Source organism: Hyperoodon ampullatus (genome assembly GCF_949752795.1).
Source record: "Hyperoodon ampullatus genome assembly, chromosome: 8".
Classification (NCBI taxonomy): Eukaryota; Metazoa; Chordata; class Mammalia; order Artiodactyla; family Ziphiidae; genus Hyperoodon; species Hyperoodon ampullatus.
The window spans coordinates 35,630,689-35,650,150 of NC_136921.1; the positions used below are offsets into that span (position 1 = coordinate 35,630,689).

Sequence of the window (19,462 nt, forward strand, 5' to 3'; positions counted from 1 at the left end):
GGTCAAGACAAGCATTTAGGATAACAGATTTGTGTTTAATGGCAGGAGAAGTGTGTCATTTAATAAAATGATCAGGGTCTTTGGAATTAGTCAAACTTGGGTTTCAGCCCTAACACACTTTCTAATTGTGTGAATTTGAGTGAGTAATTTAATCTTTAACCTCAGTTTACTCATCTGTAAATTGGGGGAATTAAATACATTTTTAACCATCTCAGAGAATCTGAGGATTTATTGATCTGGTATACATAAAAGTGCCTAACACAGTGCCTGACAAACAGCCCCTTAAAAAACTTTATTTTATACAGATAGAAAGAAATTGTGTTTCTTAATTTTGTATAAATGTCACATAGATGCATTAAACTTCTTCTCTAATACACCCAGTTCCCCATAATAAGAAGCAACCTTCATGACTAGAAGGTTGGTCCAAATGGATATGTTCTACTGGCAGTGGCCATATAAATTATAGATGAAGTATAATCTTTGTACACAAAGTATAAACCTAATGGAATTGTTGTGAGGATTAAATGAGAATACATATAGAATATTGAGAAGAGTGTCTAGCACATAGTAAGTGCTCACATTTTGGCCTCCCTCCACCTACTTGCCCCCACAAGTTAGATCTTCTCAGTCTCTAAGGCTCCCTGGCCAAAATGGTAATGGTCATTTTGCCCTTTACTGTGCCATCATAACAACTTTGGCTTTCTAAGATCTGCCTTTATCTACTCATCTTGTTTGTTAAAACTCATGAACTTCTTTGGTTGCTTTCGTTTTCCTGTTAGCTGGCCCGACTGAGTTCTTTTTCCAATTACAGGTGACTCTACTTGAATTTCCCAGCTGCAGAATATGTAGTACCTTTAAAGGTAAATGAAAACTGAGACAAATCATTTAAGTGTGCTAGTTACAGAAGAAAACTTGGCAACATTTAGTAAGTTATCTGCATGCAGATAACTGACTCATGGGGGACTCAATCTGTAGATCCTCTTGTCAGGGGAAAAGGCATAAATAGGATTTATGAGAGAGAGAAGAGAGAAAAAAATTCATTTTTTGAGTAAACTGATTAGCTGACAACTAGTTGGAATCGTTTATTTGTTTCAGGCATTAGCATTATAAGTTCTGAAACTAAATTTTGTCAGCGGAGCCAGAGTTGATCAACTTTTGCTTGCCAAATCCGAAATTTGTTCAGTGAAGAACTGACTCTAAAGTACTGGAAAGATTCATGCTTACTCTTTAGTTACCGGGATACCTAGAAAGCCATATCCATGATTGTCAAGTTGTTTGGTGAGCATGCAATTTAATAGTAAAGGGAGATGCTTGAAAATTATTTGATCCAGTCTTGGTACACCAAGTGAAGCACACAGACTTCCCCCAGTGGACTATATCTTTCTAGTGAACAGATATGACAATCCACCAAACCATTATTCTTTGTTTGGCTGGCCCTTTTCTAAACTCTCATGTATTAACCACCCCCTTTCTAATAATGTTGTTATTCTGTATATTGGTTAGAGCTTTCTTTACAGGCAGAATTATTTTCTTGTCATTATATTTTAGTTGCCTTGATTGGATTTGGCTTTTTCCTAATCTCAGTCACTTCTTCCTCTCTTCCATTTTTCAGATAAAGAATTGAGTTACTTATTATCAAAAACACAATATTGATACAATAATGATAATGTATTTTTTCATACTTAAAGACTTTTAAAACTTTTATGCAAATACATGTATTCATTATGTGAATGTTTATTTGGCTGTTGATATGAATTTTTGATCACTTCTGAGTGCTTTATTGCTTTTGTTTAGGTTGGCAATGATGAGCAAGCTGGAATCAAAGGAAGACAAGATGCTGGAGGTTCAGTTTGTGGGAGATGATGATGTTCTTAATCACATTCTTGATAGAGAAGGAGGTACTGAATGATTATATAATTGAAGGGATGCTTATATAATGGTTATGTATTATTTCACTTTTAAAAATAATTTAATCTTCTATTTTGAAAATACAGCACAGAATATTTGATCTAGTAAGACTGCAAATAAACCTTAATTTTTAGTTTAATCCATTCAAAATGTATTGAAAATTAAAAATAATAAAGCCTCATCTAATGTGAAGTGCTCAGTAGTGGTGGTAAGTGATAACCACCCATTGTAATTAAAATGTATAGTCATTTTGACCCCCCAAAATATATAATTTAAAGGTGTTGTTTTTTTAACTTATAAACTTTGGAAGAGAGATCTGTACCTGAATCAAAGAGAAAACACTGAATTTTTTTCCAGCTTTTAAGTAATGACAATATTATAGTATAGTTTATTTATTTAACTGTAGTGTTTAGAAAGAATTTATACCTGTCATGTTCTGATTCTTTGGATGTTCTTATAGGAGCTAAAATAAAAAAGGAGAGGGCTCAGCTTTTGGTCAACACAAAAAAAATAATAAAGAAGCCAGAATATGATTTGGAGGAAGATGACCAGGAAGTTTTAAAAGATCAGAACTATGTGGAAGTATTAGGACACCATGTTCAAGGTATTTGTGGAGTGAGGGGGGTGGTCATTGTTGGAGTTGGGAGTGTACGCTCATATTTCTGTGAGTGGCTGAAATTGCTTTGCAGGATACATAAAAGTAGTCTGGTAGGTTAGGCAACATTGTGCTACAATTTTTTTTTTTTAATTTATTTTGGCTGCACGAGGTCTTAGTTGTGGCATGCAGGATCTTCGTTGTGGCATGTGGGCTCTTAGTTGCAGCATGCAGACTTCTTGGTTGTAGCATGTGGACTCTTAGTTGTGGCATGTGGGATCCAGTTCCCTGACTAGGGATCAAACCCGGGCCCCCTGCACTGGGAGCACACAGTCTTACCCAGTGGACCACCAGGGAAGTCCCTTCCCCAATTTTTTAAATTGTAAGGTACCCATAACATAAAATTTACCATCTTTACCATTTTTAAATGTACAGTCCAGTTATATTAAATACATTCATAATCTTGTGCTACCATTACCATCATCCACCTCCAAAACTTTTTATGTGGTGTGCTATAATATTTTATTTCTCATCAGAAGAGCATTACTTTAGGGCTTCCCTGGTGGCACAGTGGTTGAGAGTCCACCTGCTGATGCAGGGGACACGGGTTCGTGCCCCGGTCCGGGAAGATCCCACATGCCGTGGAGCGGCTAGGCCCGTGAGCCATGGCCGCTGAGCCTGCGCGTCCGGAGCCTGTGCTCCGCAACGGGAGAGGCCACAACAGTGAGAGGCCCGCATACCGCACAAAAAAAAAAAAAAAAGAAGAGCATTACTTTAGGGCTTCCCTGGTGGTGCAGTGGTTAAGAATCCGCCTGCCAATGCAGGGGACACGGGTTCGAGCCCTGGTCCAGGAAGATCCCACATGCCGTGGAGCAACTAAGCCCATGCGCCACAACTACTGAGCCTGCGCTCTAGAGCCCATGAGCCACAACTGCTGAGCCTGTGCACCTAGAGCCCATGCTCCACAACAAGAGAAGCCACCGCAATGAGAAGCCCACGCACCGCAACCAAGACTAGCCCCTACTCACTGCAACTAGAGAAAGCCTGTGCCCAGCAACGAAGATCCAACACAGCCAAAAATAAATAAATAAAATAAAATAATTTAAAAAAAAAAAAAAGAAGAGCATTGCTTCAGATTTTTTCTCTATAGTTGGAAAGGTTGGAAGCACTGAGTTTCTACTGTACGTTTTTAAATCTATACATAGTTCTTTTTTTTTAAAAACCAGTCTGGTGCTTAAATATTTTTAGAAAGATAGTCTACAGACCAAGCACTCTAAAGTTGTTTTTTTAAGATATCTATACTTTTAACTAATTTGAAATAATTTCATAAAGCAAGTCACTTTATTATTAACTTGATGTTCTTTACAAAAATAGTTAGAAGGAAGATTCCAAGAAGTAATGTGTTCCAACCTAGGTATGCTGGTGTTATGTTTTTTTACACCTAAGCCAGATTCCTGCCAGACAGTGCTTAAAAAATCTTAGTCTTGAATTATAATTTACTTAACTTAGGGCTCAAAGAGCACAGATTTATATTAGGGTGCAAGGAGCATAGACCTACTTAAGTTGACTTAAAAAAATAAAGATCAAGGAACAAAATCAGTGTTGTTGGGCACTAGGGGCATTGGAGCTGGGAGCATGTTACGAAATGAGGGACTTTGCTTTCACATATCTCCCGGTCTCCCTCAAGTCATCTCTGTGCATCAGTTCTGTTCTCTCTATGCCACCTGTCTCCCTCATGTACATGTCTTTTACTCTCTCATATTTGACTTATAAATGGCCACTGTGACTACTCCCAACCTTTTTGTCACCTCTTGAGTGATACTGCTTCTGGATTTGTTCCCAGTGTTAAATGATATGATATAAAAAACAACCATTGTCCCTCAGTAGGCTTACTGGGCAGGGCATATTCTTCTTAGTTAGTTAGTTTTTTTTTTTTTTAATTAATTAATTAATTAATTAATTATTATTTATTATTTATTAATTTATTATTTATTATTTATTTATTATTGATTGATTGATTGATTGATTGATGGTTGTGTTGGGTCTTCGTTGCTGCACGCGGGCTTTCTCTAGTTGTGGCGAGCGGGGGCTACTCTTTGTTGCCGTGCACGGGCTTCTCATTGTGGTGGCTTCTCTTGTTGCGGAGCATGGGCTATAGGTGTGTGGGCTTCAGTAGTTGTGGCATGTGGGCTCAGTAGTTGTGGCTCGCAGGCTCTAGAGCGCAGGCTCAGTAGTTGTGGCGCACGGGCTTAGTTGCTCCGCGGCATGTGGGATCTTCCTGGACCAAGGCTCGAACCCATGTCTCCTGCATTGGCAGGTGGATTCTTAACCACGGGCACTACCAGGGAAGCCCTTAGAACATATTCTGAATAGAACTTTGGATTCTTGACTATTGTGTTAGACCTAAGAACAGATTGAAAACAATATTTTTTCTAAGTGTTTTCTTTAAAATAGTTTCTTATTGTAATGGTAATATGTATCTGTAGTAGAAACTCAGTGCTTTCTTGTAACAGCATCCACAGCAAATGATATTTGGAGGCACACTGAAATAAAGAGGAAAATTTGGGATTTCCCTGGCGGTTCAGTTGTTAGGACTTGGTGCTTTTACTGCTGTGGTCCAGGTTCAATCCCTGGTGCAGCCAAAGAAAAAGAAAGAAAAAAGAAAAGAGGAAAATGCTCCAGACCAGGGATAAATGCCTTGGGCTTCTGACCCCTGTTCCCACCCCCTCTGCAGGCCCTGACTGCATCGTCAGAGGCCTGAGAGGATCAATACTCAGCACACCTGTAACCCATGTCTTTAATTTCTGCACACTGGTTGGGGAACTTTGCTTTAAAGCTGTATTTCTCAAGCTTTTAAAAATTATTATCGCCTAAGGAACCTTTCTAGATTTTTTCTCCTTATCACCCCCCACCCATGAAATTTAATACTACATATATGCTGTATATCTCTTATGTACTAAGATTCTTTGGAGGGCAACAGACCATTGCAATATCTAAGATGTTTTCCACACTCCCCCTCCTCCCACCAAGAGCCATTTCCGTTGCATCAGGAGCAGTATTATTCCTGTTGAGAATGCATGCCTTAAGAACATGGACCTGGGACTTAACTGGTGGCGCAGTGGTTAAGAATCCGCCTGCCATTTAGCTATCAGGAACAATGTTGCTATGAATATACGTCTATCCTGGTATACATATGTACTAGTTTTTCTGGAATATATCCCAAGTAGTGGAATTTCAGGGTCATAAGATATGGGTATCTTCAACTTTACTGGATAAGGCCAAGCTGTTTTTGTGGTTGTTTAACCTGTGATCTCTTAAAAGTTCATAGAGTCTGTCATACAGAGTGAAGTAAGTCAGAAAGAGAAAAACAAATATCGTATATTAACGCATATATGTGGAATCTAGAAAAATGGTACAGATGAACCTATTTGCAGGGCAGGAATAGAGACGCAGACGTAGAGAACGGACATGTAGACATAGAGGGGAAGGGGAGGGTGGGATGAATTGGGAGATTAGGATTGACATATATACACTACCACGCATAAAATAGATAGTTAGTGGGAACCTGCTGTATAGCACAGGGACTCAGCTCAGTGCTCTGTGATGACCTAGATGGGTGGGATTGGGGGCGTGGGGGTGGGAGGGAGGTCCAAGAGGGAGGGGATATATGTATACATAGAGCTGATCCACTTCGTTGTACAGTAGAAACTGACACAACATTGTAAAGCAATTATACTCCATCAAAAAAAAAAAAGTAAACTGAAAAAAAAAGAATCTGCCTGCTAATGCAGGGGACACGGGTTTGAGCCCGATCCAGGAAGATCCCACATGCCGTGGAGCAACTAAACCCGTGTGCCACAACTACTGAGCCTGCACTCTAGAGCCCGCGAGCCACAACTACTGAGCCTGCACTCTAGAGCCCGCGAGCCACAACTACTGAGCCCACGAACCACAGTGACTGAAGCCCGCGTGCCTAGAGCCTGTGCTCTGCAACAAGAGAAGCCACAACAGTGAGAAGCCCACTCACTGCAAGGAGAAGTAGCCCCTGCTCGCTGCAACTAGAGAAAGCCCACATGCAGCAACGAAGGCCCAATGCAGCCAAAAATAAATAAATTAATTAATTTTAAAAAAAAGAACATGGACCTGTTGACAGTTTGTTGTGTATCTGTCTGCATAAACATGCACACACGTAAGTTTGTCTCGAGTACAGGAAATGGGGCTGTTCATTTATTTGGCTATGGGCATGTACGACAGAGGAGCCTGTAACTTACAGTTAAGTCTTGCAAACGTGACTTTTCCTGTTTCGCTTTGTTTTTTCTTCTTGGCGAAAATGTGTATAGGGGTGGAGAGTGGTGTTTCAGATAAGGTGTAGGAAGGAGAGTTTTCTTAGTTTTCTTTTAATGTTTTCTTTAGGGAAGAAAAGGTGACATCTTTTACCATCTTGCTTAACTTTACTTGAGATACTGAACAATAAGCTTCTGCCTAATCCTTAATTACAAACAGAAGGCAGTAAGGATTTTTTTTTTTTTTTGGCCACACATCTTACTTAGTTCTCCAACCAGGGATCGAACCTGTGTCCCCTGCAGTGGAAGCACTGAATCTTAACCACTGGAACACCAGGGAAGTCCTGATAAGCATTACTTTTAAAACACAGACATTTCACAAAGAATCTTAAGGAATATTTAAAAGGAAAAAACTTTTCAACAAGGACCTTTAAATACTTTATTAATCAATCCCTTTACTTACTATTGAAGTATAAGCTGCTGCTTTTAAGCAACACATATCTTGACATACCTGGCATAACTCTTATATTCTATTAATCCATCCACTCTGGTGAAAAATCATTGCATGGAGGTGCTAGGTGGTCTCAGGCATTAAACAGAATGTTTTCTGAAAGATCTCCCCCAAACAATCAGACAGGTGTCCTCAAGAGCAATTTGCCTTATTGATGCTTCTCTTAAACAATTGATTTGTTTTTTAATTTTATGAACAGAATAATTCTTTAATTGATTATAAGTTGGCTGTTAGAAAATTCTGAGACAAATATGTGGTCCATCCATAGTATTTTTTAAATTTTATTTATTTATTTATTTATTTATTTATTTATTTATTTATGGCTGCGTTGGGTCTTCATTGCTGTGCGCAGGCTTTCTCTAGTTGCGGCGAGCAGGGGCTACTCTTCCTTGTGGTGCGCGGGCTTGTCATTGCGGTGGCTTCTCTTTTTACGGAGCACGGGCTCTAGGCGTGCGGGCTTCAGTAGTTGTGGCTCGTGGGCTCTAGAGCACAGGCTCAGTAGTTATGGCCCACAGGCTTAGTTGCTTTGCGGCATGTGGGATCGTCCCAGACTAGTGCTCGAACCTGTGTCCCCTGCATTGGCAGGAGGATTCTTAACCACTGTGCCACCAGGAAAGTCCCAATCCATAGTATTTTTAATTTAGCCTTATTCAGAGTTCCATTTTTGAACTTAAGGATGATGTCAGAGTTTTAATTGTGGTTAAATTAAAAATCTATTTTTTAAAATTGTAAAAAATATTGTGGTAAGATATACATTAATATACAATTTACCATCTTAACCATTTTTAAGTATATAGTTCAGTATTAAGTATATTCACATTATTTTACAACCGATCTCTAGAACTCTTTTCATCTTACAAAACTGAAATTCTGTACTTAATTAAACAACTGCCCAGTCCCCCCTCCCCCCAGCCCCTGGAAGCCACCATTCTACTTCCTTTGACTCTATGAATTTGACTACTCTAGGTACCTCATATAAGTGGAATTGTACACTATTTGTCTTTTTGTGTTTGCCTTATTTCACTTAGCATAATGTCCTCAAGGTTCATACATGTTTAGCAAGTGTCAGTTTCCTTCCTTTTTTTTTTTTTTTTGAGTTTCCTTCCTCTTCAAGGCTGAGTAATATTGCATTGTATGTATATACTACATTTTGTTTATCTATTTATTGGGTGATGGACATTTGGCTTGCTTCAGCCTTTTGGCTATTGTGAATAATGCTACTAGGATGATCTTATTTGCAAAGCAGAAATAGAGACACAGATATAGAGAACAAACATGGATACCAAGGGGGAAAGTGGGGGGGATGGGATGAATTGGGAGATTGAGATTGACATATATACACTATTGATACTATGTATAAAATAGATAACTAATGAGAGCATACTGTATAGCAGATGGAACTCTACTCAGTGCTCTGTGGTGACCTAAATGGGAAGGAAATCCAAAAAAGAGGGGCTATATGTATATGTATAGCTGATTCACTTTGCTGTACAATGTAATAATGCTACTAGGAACATGGGTGTACAAATATCTCTGTGAGATCTTGATTTGAATTCTTTTGGGAATATTCCCAGAAGTGGAATTGCTGGATCATATGGTAATTCTATTTTTAATTTTTTTGAGGAACCACCATACTGTTTTCCATAGCAACTACATCATTTTGCATTTCCACCAACAATGCACAAGGGTTCCAGTTTCTTCACATTCTCACCAACACATGTTGTTTTCTGTTGTTGTTTTTTTTTTAATAATAGCCATCCCAATGCATGTGAAGTAGTAGTGTTATTTCTTTCTAAATTTAACATATTGTTAAATTCTTAGAGATTATTCTCTGAACAAAAAAAACCTCTAATAACTGAATAATAATATATTCTAACCTATAAATAATACATAGTTTCCCCTGTTAGACTTCTGAATTATTTCTAAGTTTTTATTATTATAACTAATGCAGTAGTGATTACCCTTGAACATAAATCTTTGTTCAGATGTCTTATTTTTTTTATCAGAGATTCCTCAAATAGAATTACTGGTGAAAGTATATGAACTTAATTTAAAAAAAAGTATATGAACTTTATAAGGCTTACATATTGCTAAATTACTTTCTAGGAAGATTGTATCAACTAGTATTAAGATCCCTCATCAGCATTAAACATTTTTTCTTTATTAGCCATTTTAACTTCTGTGAATTGTATGTTCATAGTTACTTTGGTATTGTCTATTTTGAGTAATTTTAAAACTTAAAAAGTTTTATTTATATATTATACTAAATCCCTGTTGGCCAGTGTGATTAGAGCCATTGTTAATTGGTCAATTTATCAAAATATCAGAACAAGGAAATCATAAAAATAATTATATACTCTACACATTTTGTTTTACATATAAACATATGTAGATATTTATGTATAATTGTCTTTTCTTTAAATATAAATTTGCCAGTCAGCTGGTTGAAGAACAGCAGCACCTTTCGGTTTTGGTTTTGGGTTTTTTTAGATAGCATATCCATAATGTATTATCTAGGATTTCAAGTTTTATTTCCTTCCATTAGATTGATCATTTAAAGACACTTTTGATGCAGTCTGAACATAGTGTGCTTTTATGTTTTTCAATTTTTTTCTTAAATCTTTTATGGTTTCTCATCCATACCTAATTTGAAATCAGTTGTTTTAGTTAATAACTTTTATCAAGTCTTTCTAAAGCATTTACTTTAGTTTACATAGAAACTACTTTTATTTTTTATTCATATTTTGTCTGTGTGCCAAACATTTAATTTACATAATTACAGTAACAAGTTCTCCATAAACAGACTTATCCATATGTGCATATTATAGATATATGATAGAGGTAGCATTGGAGATCACTAGGCTAAGGATGAACTGGTCAATAAATGGTGTTGGAACAATTGAGTATCCTTATGAAAAAAGAAATTGGGGGCTTCCCTGGTGGCGCAGTGGTTGAGAGTCCACCTGCCGATGCAGGGGACACGGGTTCGTGCCCCGGTCCATGAAGATCCCACATACCGCGGAGCGGCTAGGCCCGTGAGCCATGGTAACTGAGCCTGCACGTCCGGAGCCTGTGCTCCACAATGGGAGAGGCCACAACAGTGAGAGGCCCGCATACTGCAAAAAAAAAAAAAGAAAAAAAAGAAATTGGATTCCTAACTGCCATCATAACTTAATTACCTTAATTAAAGATTTACACATGAAAAGCAAATTATAAATGCTTTTACAAGAAAATATAAGAGAATATGGCTTTGGTCTTAATTATAGAAGAATTTCTTTAAAAATGTGTAATCAAAAGAAAAGATTGACAAATTAATTAAAATTGAGAACTTCTCAAAGACAAACCACAGCTAGGAGAAAATATAGCAAAAGACATATCTATTAAAGAACTGTTACCCAAAATATACAAAGAGCTCTTAGAACTCAACAATAAGAAAATGAACAACCTGATTAAAAAATGGGCAAAGGACCTGGACATTTCACCAAAGATACCCAGATGGCAGATAAGCATATGAAAAGATGTTCAACATTATATGTCATTAAGGAATTGCAAATTCAGACAACAGTAGGATACCACTACACCTCTGTTAGAATGGCCAAAATCCAGGACTTCCCTGGTGGTCTAGTGGCTAAGACTTCACCTTCCAATGTGGGGGGTACAGGTTCGATCCCTGGTCGGGGAGCTAAGATCCCACATGGCTCACAGCCAGAAAACCAAAACAGAAAACAGAAGCAATATTGTAACAAATTAAATAAAGACTAAAAAAAATGGTCCACATGAAAAAAAAATCTTAAAAAAAAAAAAAGAATGGCCAAAATCCAAAATATTGACAACACCAAATGCTGGCAGAAATGTGGAGCAACAGGGACCCATTTACTACTAGTTGGAATGCAAAATGGTACAGCTCCTTGGAAGACAGTTTGGCAGTTTATTACAAACTAAACATATTCTTACCATGTGACCTAGCAATTGTGTTCCTTCATATTTTCTCAAATGAGTTGAAATCTTTTGTCCACCCAAAAACCTGCACACACAGATGTTTGTAGCAGCTTTGTTCATAATTGCCAAGGCTTAGAAGCAACCAAGAAGTCAACCAAGGATAAATAAACTGATGCATCCATGCAGTGGGATATTATTCAATGCTAAAAAAAAATAATACGTTGTCAATCTATGAAAAGACATGGAGGTACCTTAAATGCATATTGCTAAATGAAAGAAGTCAATCTGAAAAGGCTACATACTGTATGATTCCAACTCTGTTGACATTCTGGAAAAGGCAAAACTATACAGACAGTAAAAGAAGACATTGGTTGCCAAGGGTCAGGGATAAGGAAGGGATGAATAGATGGAGTACAGAGAATTTTTAAGGCAGTGAATCCATTCTGTATGATACTATAATGATGGATACATGTCATCATACTTCTGTCAAAACCTATAGAATGTACAACAGCAAGAGTAAACCGTAATGTAAACTATGGACTCTGGGTGATAATGAAGTGTCAACAGAGGTTCATCGATTCTAACAAATGTACCACTCTGTTTTTTTTGTTTTTGTTTTTTAATTTTAATTATTTATTCATTTTGTTTGTTTTTTTACGAATGTACCATTTGGTGTGAGATACTGATAATGGGGGGAGGCTGTGGATATGTAGGGCAGGAGATACATGGGAAATCTCTGTACCTTCCACTTGAGTTGGTTGTGAACCTAAAACTGCTCTAAAAAATAAAGTCCATTTTTTAAAAATCCAGTACTTCTCTTCATCAAATGACATTATCAAGAAGTGAAAAGACAAGACACAGGATAGAGAACATATTTCTTCTTTGGAAATAAGAAACCCTTAAAATGGTGTTAGGCTTCATTAGTGACTAGGGAAAGAAAATTAAAATGCCTTTCCCCATGAGATTCATTTTGTACCCACTAGATTGGCAAAGAATAAGGAGTTTAGGTAATACCAAGTGTTCGTGCATATACACACCAATGGGAACTCTTAAGCAATAAAGGGAGCAAACACTGACTTCAGAAAAGTTTGGCACTTTAATAAACTCATTAAAGGTTTGGGGACTTCCTGGCATCACAGTGGTTAAGAATCTGCCTGCCAGTGCAGGGGACGCGGGTTTGATCCCTCTTCTGGGAAGATCCCACATGCCACGGGTTAACTAAGCCCGTGCGTCATAACTGCTGAGCCTGTGCTCTAGAGCCCACAAGCCACAACTACTGAGCCTGCGTGCCACAACTACTGAAGCCCACACGCTCTAGGGCCTGTGTGCCCCAACTACTGGACCCACGTGCTGCAACTGCTGAAGCCCACATGCCTAGAGCCCATGCTCTGCTACAAAGAGAAGCCACCACAATGAGAAAACTGCGCACCACAGCGAAGAGTAGCCTCTGCTCACCGCAACTACAGAAAGCCCGCTGGCAGCAATGAAGACCCAGTGCAGCCAAAAAAATTAAAAGAAAAAGGTTGGCACAATAATAAACCCATTACATGTTAACATAAATTACATGTATTTTGATGAAAAATATCTATTTCAAAAAATTATTGAAGAGGGCCTCCCTGGTGGCGCAGTGGTTGAGAGTCCGCCTGCCGATGCAGGGGATACGGGTTCGTGCCCCGGTCTGGGAGGATCCCATATGCCGCGGAGCGGCTGGGCCCGTGAGCCATGGCTGCTGAGCCTGCGCATCCGGAGCCTGTGCTCCGCAACGGGAGAGGCCACAACAGTGAGAGGCCCGCATACCACAAAAAAAAAAAAAAAAAAAAAAAAAAAAAAAATTATTGAAGAGGGCATAGTTTTATATTTTTGCAAATCTCTTTAATGTTTGACTTAATAGAAAACAGCTGGATTTTCACATCTTTTCATGCATTCCCTTAGCTGACAGGGTGGTGACATCACCACACATCATGTAGTTTCTGGATTACCTCAACATACACTCATGATTGAGGGTCAGAAAGTCAGATCTTGTCTTAGTGTTACTATGAAACAGTTTCAGCCTCAGGGGCCTCAGAGACACCCTACCCGCCACTCCGTAACAGACTACATTTTGAGAATCACTGTGATAGCAAGTAGACTACTAGCCATGAGTGTCCGGTATGTTGTAGGTAGCAGTTGTTACTTAAAGGGAGAATTAAAGAATGAAATTAAGTCAGGGTCTTAGTTGAGAGTAAGAGAACTTCTATCATATAACAACTGTTTAAATCTCAACCTCAGGGCTTCCCTGGTTGTGCAGTGGTTAAGAATCCGCCTGCCAATGCAGGGGACATGGGTTCGAGCCCTGGTCCGGGAAGATCCCACATGCCGTGAAGCAACTAAGCCCATGCGCCACAACTACTGAGCCTGTGCTCTGGAGCCCACGAGCCACAAATAGTGAGCCCGCGCTCCTAGAGCACATGCTCCGCAACAAGAAAAGCCACTGCAATGAGAAGCCCGCGCACCACAACGAAGAGTAGCCCCCGCTCGCCACAACTAGAGAAAGCCTGCATGCAGCAATGAAGACCCAACGCAGCCAAAAATAAAATAAATGAAATAAATAAATTTATTTAAAAAAAAAGAAAGAAGCATAACTAATAAAGTCCCTTTTGTCCTCCCTCCTCAGGGGCAACTTCTATCATGAATTGAATGCATATCCCTCTAGTCTGGAGTGTTTTTTAGTGGGCTTTTTATTGTTGTTGTGTTTGTTTATATATTGTTGTGTATCTGTGAATAACATGTTTTCTGTGTTTTAAAATTTATGTAAACAGTATCATAGTTTCTGTGTATTTTTAATATCTTATTTATAAATATGTATTGTTAAACATTTGTGCAAGACAGTGAGGGGTACAAATCCTAAGTTTTTATTAAAATTCTGTCTTTTTTTTTTTTCCTGTTAATTAACCTCACCCATTTTTCCTAAATGTATGTTGCATTTTTCTTTCAGAATCCTTGAAAAATGGCTCTGCTACACATGGTGGGAATAAAGTTTATTCTTTTCAGAATAGAAAACACCCTGAAAAGATGGCTAAATTAGGTATGTTGCTTTTCTGACTTCTGTAATCACTATTCACCTTTTCTAAGGTGTATTTAACCACATTTCCCACTGTTATCACCCCACTGCATTCACTAAAAGAATGAATGAGGGATGTTATTTTATTTTCAAGCATACTTAAAGTCAATAGTTTTTTTCATGTTCAGATGTCTTCTGTTCTCAGCTAGTTTCGAAGGTTATAGTAGAGACTCTGTCTTAAGAGTCCTTCCCACAACATCTAGCATAGGCTCTTAACAAATTTTTGTTACGTAAACGAGTGACTTAAGTCACACAGAGATATTCTGAATTTATTGAATAAGAGTTTTACACTGTATGTAGAAGAAAAGAGTTCGTATTATAGAAAATTATTTATGTAAAATTGTTAGGAATGGGCTGATCTAACATTTTTCTTACCCAGGTTACCACTTATACTAATTACACGTGAATTACTGATTTTCAGAGAACTAGACTTAAGTAAATTATATATAGCATTAAAATTAAACTGGCAATTTAATTCTTTTTAAAAATTCAGGTGGCACTATTCTTGGATCCTGCGGCATGAGGGATCATCAGTTTTGAAAGCTTTGAGGAAAGGAAATAACATGTGAAAGCACTTTAAAATTAAGGAGGTCCATAAGTTTATGGAAGTTTGGGAATACCAAAAAGTTAAGAGCAAGGGAATAATAATTAACTACCTGGCAAAATGTAGTCATTGTATAAGAGGACTTATAATCTATAATTATAGAACATCTACATATGTGTCTTAAGTGGTGTATTTTTATGCAGTCATTATAGTCAGTGATCATTTAAACATTCAAAGTCAAATGAATGTCACACTTTTTGAGTGTTGACACTGACGAGGGACATATAAGAAGTAATTATAAGACCTGTGTTTCTGAACATAATACAATTTAAGCATTTGCAAAATTCAGTTTTTCTGAGAGATATAATATTATATGCATCATTAATTTTGAACCTAACATGGTACATACAATAATTTACACTAATTGATGTGTTTCTTAGAGTTTATTATCTACATAAAGAAATCTAAAAAGTTTTTGATACAAATGAACTTATTTACAAAACAGAAATAGACTCACAGACCTAGAAAACACACTTATGGTTACCAAAGGGGAAAGTGGGAGGAGGTTTAAATTAGGAGTCTGGGATTAACAGATACACACTACTATATAGAAAATAGATAAACAGCAAGGACCTACTTACTGTATAGCACAGGGAACTATACTTGATATTTTGTAATAACCTATATGGGAAAAGAATCTGAAAAAAACGGAATCACTTTGCTGTACACCTGGAACTAACACAATGCTTTAAATCAACTATACTTCAGTAAAAAATAAATTAATTTAAAAAAAGAAATTAAAAAATTTTGATCTGTAAAAATGACTGAATTCTGTGTAGGATCTCTGGGACACCAGAGGAAAATGCTAATATAATTACTAGAGGAAAGATCAGATAGACACCAAGGCCAAAGTGAAACCCTAATGACAATGAAGCATTGGAGAAGGAGAACTAATAGTGAAAAGAAAAATGGAACCTCACTGGAGTAATCAAGTAGAAGTTCCCTGAGTGGATAGTCAACATGCACATAACTGCAATGATACATGTCTCATATCTATATGTGCTGTGAGGAACTTAAGTATTGTTATGATGGGCATTTCTGTCATCACATCTGAAAGAAATACAGTCATGAAAAGATAGTGTTCTGGATAGTTTAAGACTGATCATACTTTCCAAAATCTGTGTTTAGTTAGGACCTGTGTTTAGTTATGTCACTCTTTGAGTATTTTTGCTAATTGTGTTTACATCTAAATATATCAATAAAATAGAATGCCTTGATTTTTTAAAATAAGTTATGATCTGTCAGAAAATCATATATTACTCTGAGTATAAAAGATGATTAAATATAATTGGACTAACCAAGATATAGGGCTAGAAATAGAGCAAGAGTTAGATTGGAAGGCTTTGTAAAACACAGAGAACACGTCCAGGATGAGTAAGTAAATGCAAAGAAAAAGCAAAGGTAGAATTACCACATGGAAAGGACAAGGACAGTAAGGAGTTTGACCAGCTTGGAGAAAGATGAATTTAAGGAAATTGAAACTAGATTGGATAGATAGGGGCAGATAATAACCTGATGCGAAGTTGTTATTAGGCAAAGAGGAGTTTTATTTTAAAATTTCTAATATGTTGCAGACCAGTTGTTGTGTGAAATATAATACAAGTGAATTAGAAAATTAAATAAAATATTTGCCCCAATTTTTTATTATTGAAATTAATATCCATACATGGATGACTGTCTCTTGTTTCCTTTCCTCTTCAATTCTTCCTTTTTCTTCCTTTCTCCTTTTGTAGTTTAAAGTTATTTAAAAGCAGAGAATTTTTATGTTTCAATATAAAACCAAAATGATCTCAGCTAAGTTACTTTGTACTTTTGTGGCTTTTTGTTGATGTGAAGGTTTTTTTCCTATCCTGTGGATCAACAGCCTTTAATCCAAACATGGCATATTTTTCTGGTGTAAAGAGAAGGCTAACGCCTGAGCTTTAGGTACTTGCAGGTTAGAATGCTTAGGAGGATGAGGGCAGTGAAGTAGAGATGGAATAACTACCAACAGTAGCCAGGGACCAGGCTAATACCATGGAACCCAGATGGAGGAATAATTTCAAAGAAAGATATAAAAAACTGTAATGAATGATACAGAGGATCAAGGAGGTTAAGAAAAAAGAAGAAGCCAATGCATTTGTAGGGACTGTCATGAATATCTTGGGTCAGTTCCAAGATTGGATAAAGCTGTGTGACATAGGTTAAAAAGAGTTTGAGTCAGTGAAGTGGCTTAATTTACACAAATTCAACTATACTTTCTCTTTAAAAAAAAAAAGATGGAAGAGAATTTAAATAGTGTTCTCAGTGAACAATGTTCTTAGTGTATGAAATGTAAATCTATTCCTTCAGTTAGACTCAATTCCCATATGCCTATCACAGTGTGAGAACGTGAGCATCTTTAAAGATAAACATTGTATTTTTCATTTTAAATGGGCCCCTTTTTAAAAAAATTATTTATTTATTTATTTATTTTTGGCTGTGTTGCGTCTGTGTTGCGTCTGTGTTGCTGCGCACAGGCTTTCTCTAGTTGTGGCGACCGGGGGCTACGCTTTGTTACAGTTCGCGGACTTCTCATTGCAGAGCTTCTCTTGAGGAGCACGGGCTCTAGGTGCGTGGGCTTCAGTAGTTATGGCATGCAGCCTCAGTAGTTATGGCATGCAGGCTCAGTAGTTGTGGCTCACAGGCTTTAGGGCACAGGCTCAGCAGTTGTGGCGCATGGGCTTAGTTGCTCCGTGGCATGTGGGATCTTCCCGTACCAGGGCTCAAACCCATGTCCCCTGCATTGGCAGGCAGATTCTTAACCACTGCGCCACCAGGGAAGTCCTGGCCCCTTCTATTCAGAGGCCAACTATTTCATCTGATGCTCAGTTGAAGAAGTGCCATCTGGGACTTCCCTGTCCAGTGGCTAAGACTCCACGCTCCCAATGCAGGGGGCCTGGGTTCAATTCCTGGTCAGGGAACTAGATCCCATGTGCATGCCGCAACTAAGAGTTCGCATGCCGCAGCTAAAGATCCCCCATGCCACAACTAAGACCCGGCACAGCCAAATAAATGAATAAATAAATATTAATAAAAAAAGAAATGTCATCTGTTCAGTGCTATATCATATTTTATACATTATTAATATGTGTTAGAGTTTTAGACACAAGTAATAAACCACATTTTATGGGAGACTTAAGAGTAATAAACCACATTTTATGGGAGACTTAAGAGCTTTAAAAGTATAATTTTAAATATACACAGTTTTCAGTTGATTTTAGATCCCACTTTCTGGCCATTCTTTCTTAAGTGTTAGCAAAGATGTGCCTCAAATATATATGGTAAAGAAATGGAAGGAGTATAAACCTGTCAATGGAGAAGAGAGGGAGAGTGTGTGATAATTGGAGAAACCAGCAAGGTCAAAGTTAGCTCTTTATTTGTATTTTTTTGCGAGACTTGTGGATAACTGAAGGAAGACTTGGAAGACAGTGAGTAAAGGTGAAAGCAGTAGTACTCTTAATATGGCTAGGTTTATTTATCTTTCTGATATTAGTAACAGCAGGTTTCTTTTTTTTTAATTTATGTAAGTGAAATAAGGCTATTTCCCCTCTTAATCTACTGTTGTCCATTAAAAGTTTTTTTTAATATATTTCTTTTGTCTGTTTACAGCTTCAGAACTAGCAAATACACCAGGAAAAAGTGTTTCATCCAATTTGAAGAGTGATCCTGAAATTACCATAGACATTCCTCAATGTAGCAAGGGTAAGATTTTACTTCACTTCTTTAAAGAGAGTTTTCATAGTTGCTTCAAAGTTATAGTGTTACTTTTCTTTCTTGTCTAAGTGCAGTTTTATATATTTTCTTCTTTTCTGTTCTGGAAATTCATTCAGTAAATGCAGTTAATACCCCAACCTGTGTGCTTTAGTATACCCGTATTTAGCTATCAATAAAAGGGGAAAAGATCTGTGTAGGTTGAAGTTGTACAGATTGACAGGGGCAACTAGAAACAGTCTTAAATCCTGTTGTCATTTGCTTGAGTTAGCCAAATGTTCGTGGAAGATTTGCTTTGGCAAATACTATTTGAAATAAGGTTTTGGGGATTTGGAAGTCTTTTTTTTTTTTTTTTTTTTTTTTTTTTTTTGCGGTACGCGGGCCTCTCACTGTTGTGGCCTCTCCCGTTGCGGAGCACAGGCTCTGGACGTGCAGGCTCGGCGGCCACAGCTCACGGGCCCAGCCGCTCCGCGGCATGTGGGATCTTCCCGGACCAGGGCACGAACCCGTGTCCCCTGCATCGGCAGGCAGACTCCCAACCACTGCGCCACCAGGGAAGCCCTGGACGTCTTACAGTTTGGAGAATTGTGGAGCAGTTGTTTTTGAATGACCCATTCTAACTAGATTAAATAGTGTACTTTTAAAATATTGAACAATGAAAAGGACTCCATTTTTTCTTGTTACATGAGTGCTAAAGAAATGTCATTAATGGGAGAAATCATAAAATTAATAGTGACAGTTCAGCCTCTAGTGGAGATGCAAATAATTGAGAATTCAATAATATGTAGTG

At 37.7% G+C, this 19,462-nt stretch overlaps 1 protein-coding gene across 1 annotated transcript in view; it reads left to right on the forward strand.

Annotated features, from left to right (window-relative positions):
* The first annotated feature begins 809 nt into the window (after positions 1-809).
* Positions 810-19,462, forward strand: part of ORC2 (origin recognition complex subunit 2) — a 46,848-nt gene continuing 28,195 nt past the window's right edge. The window contains exons 1-5 of the mRNA XM_079710754.1: positions 810-860; positions 1,795-1,898; positions 2,369-2,512; positions 14,211-14,300; positions 18,571-18,663. Of these exons, the coding sequence (XP_079566880.1) occupies positions 1,802-1,898; positions 2,369-2,512; positions 14,211-14,300; positions 18,571-18,663 (424 nt within the window). The 5' untranslated portion in view covers positions 810-860; positions 1,795-1,801. The remainder of the gene's footprint in view (positions 861-1,794; positions 1,899-2,368; positions 2,513-14,210; positions 14,301-18,570; positions 18,664-19,462) is intronic.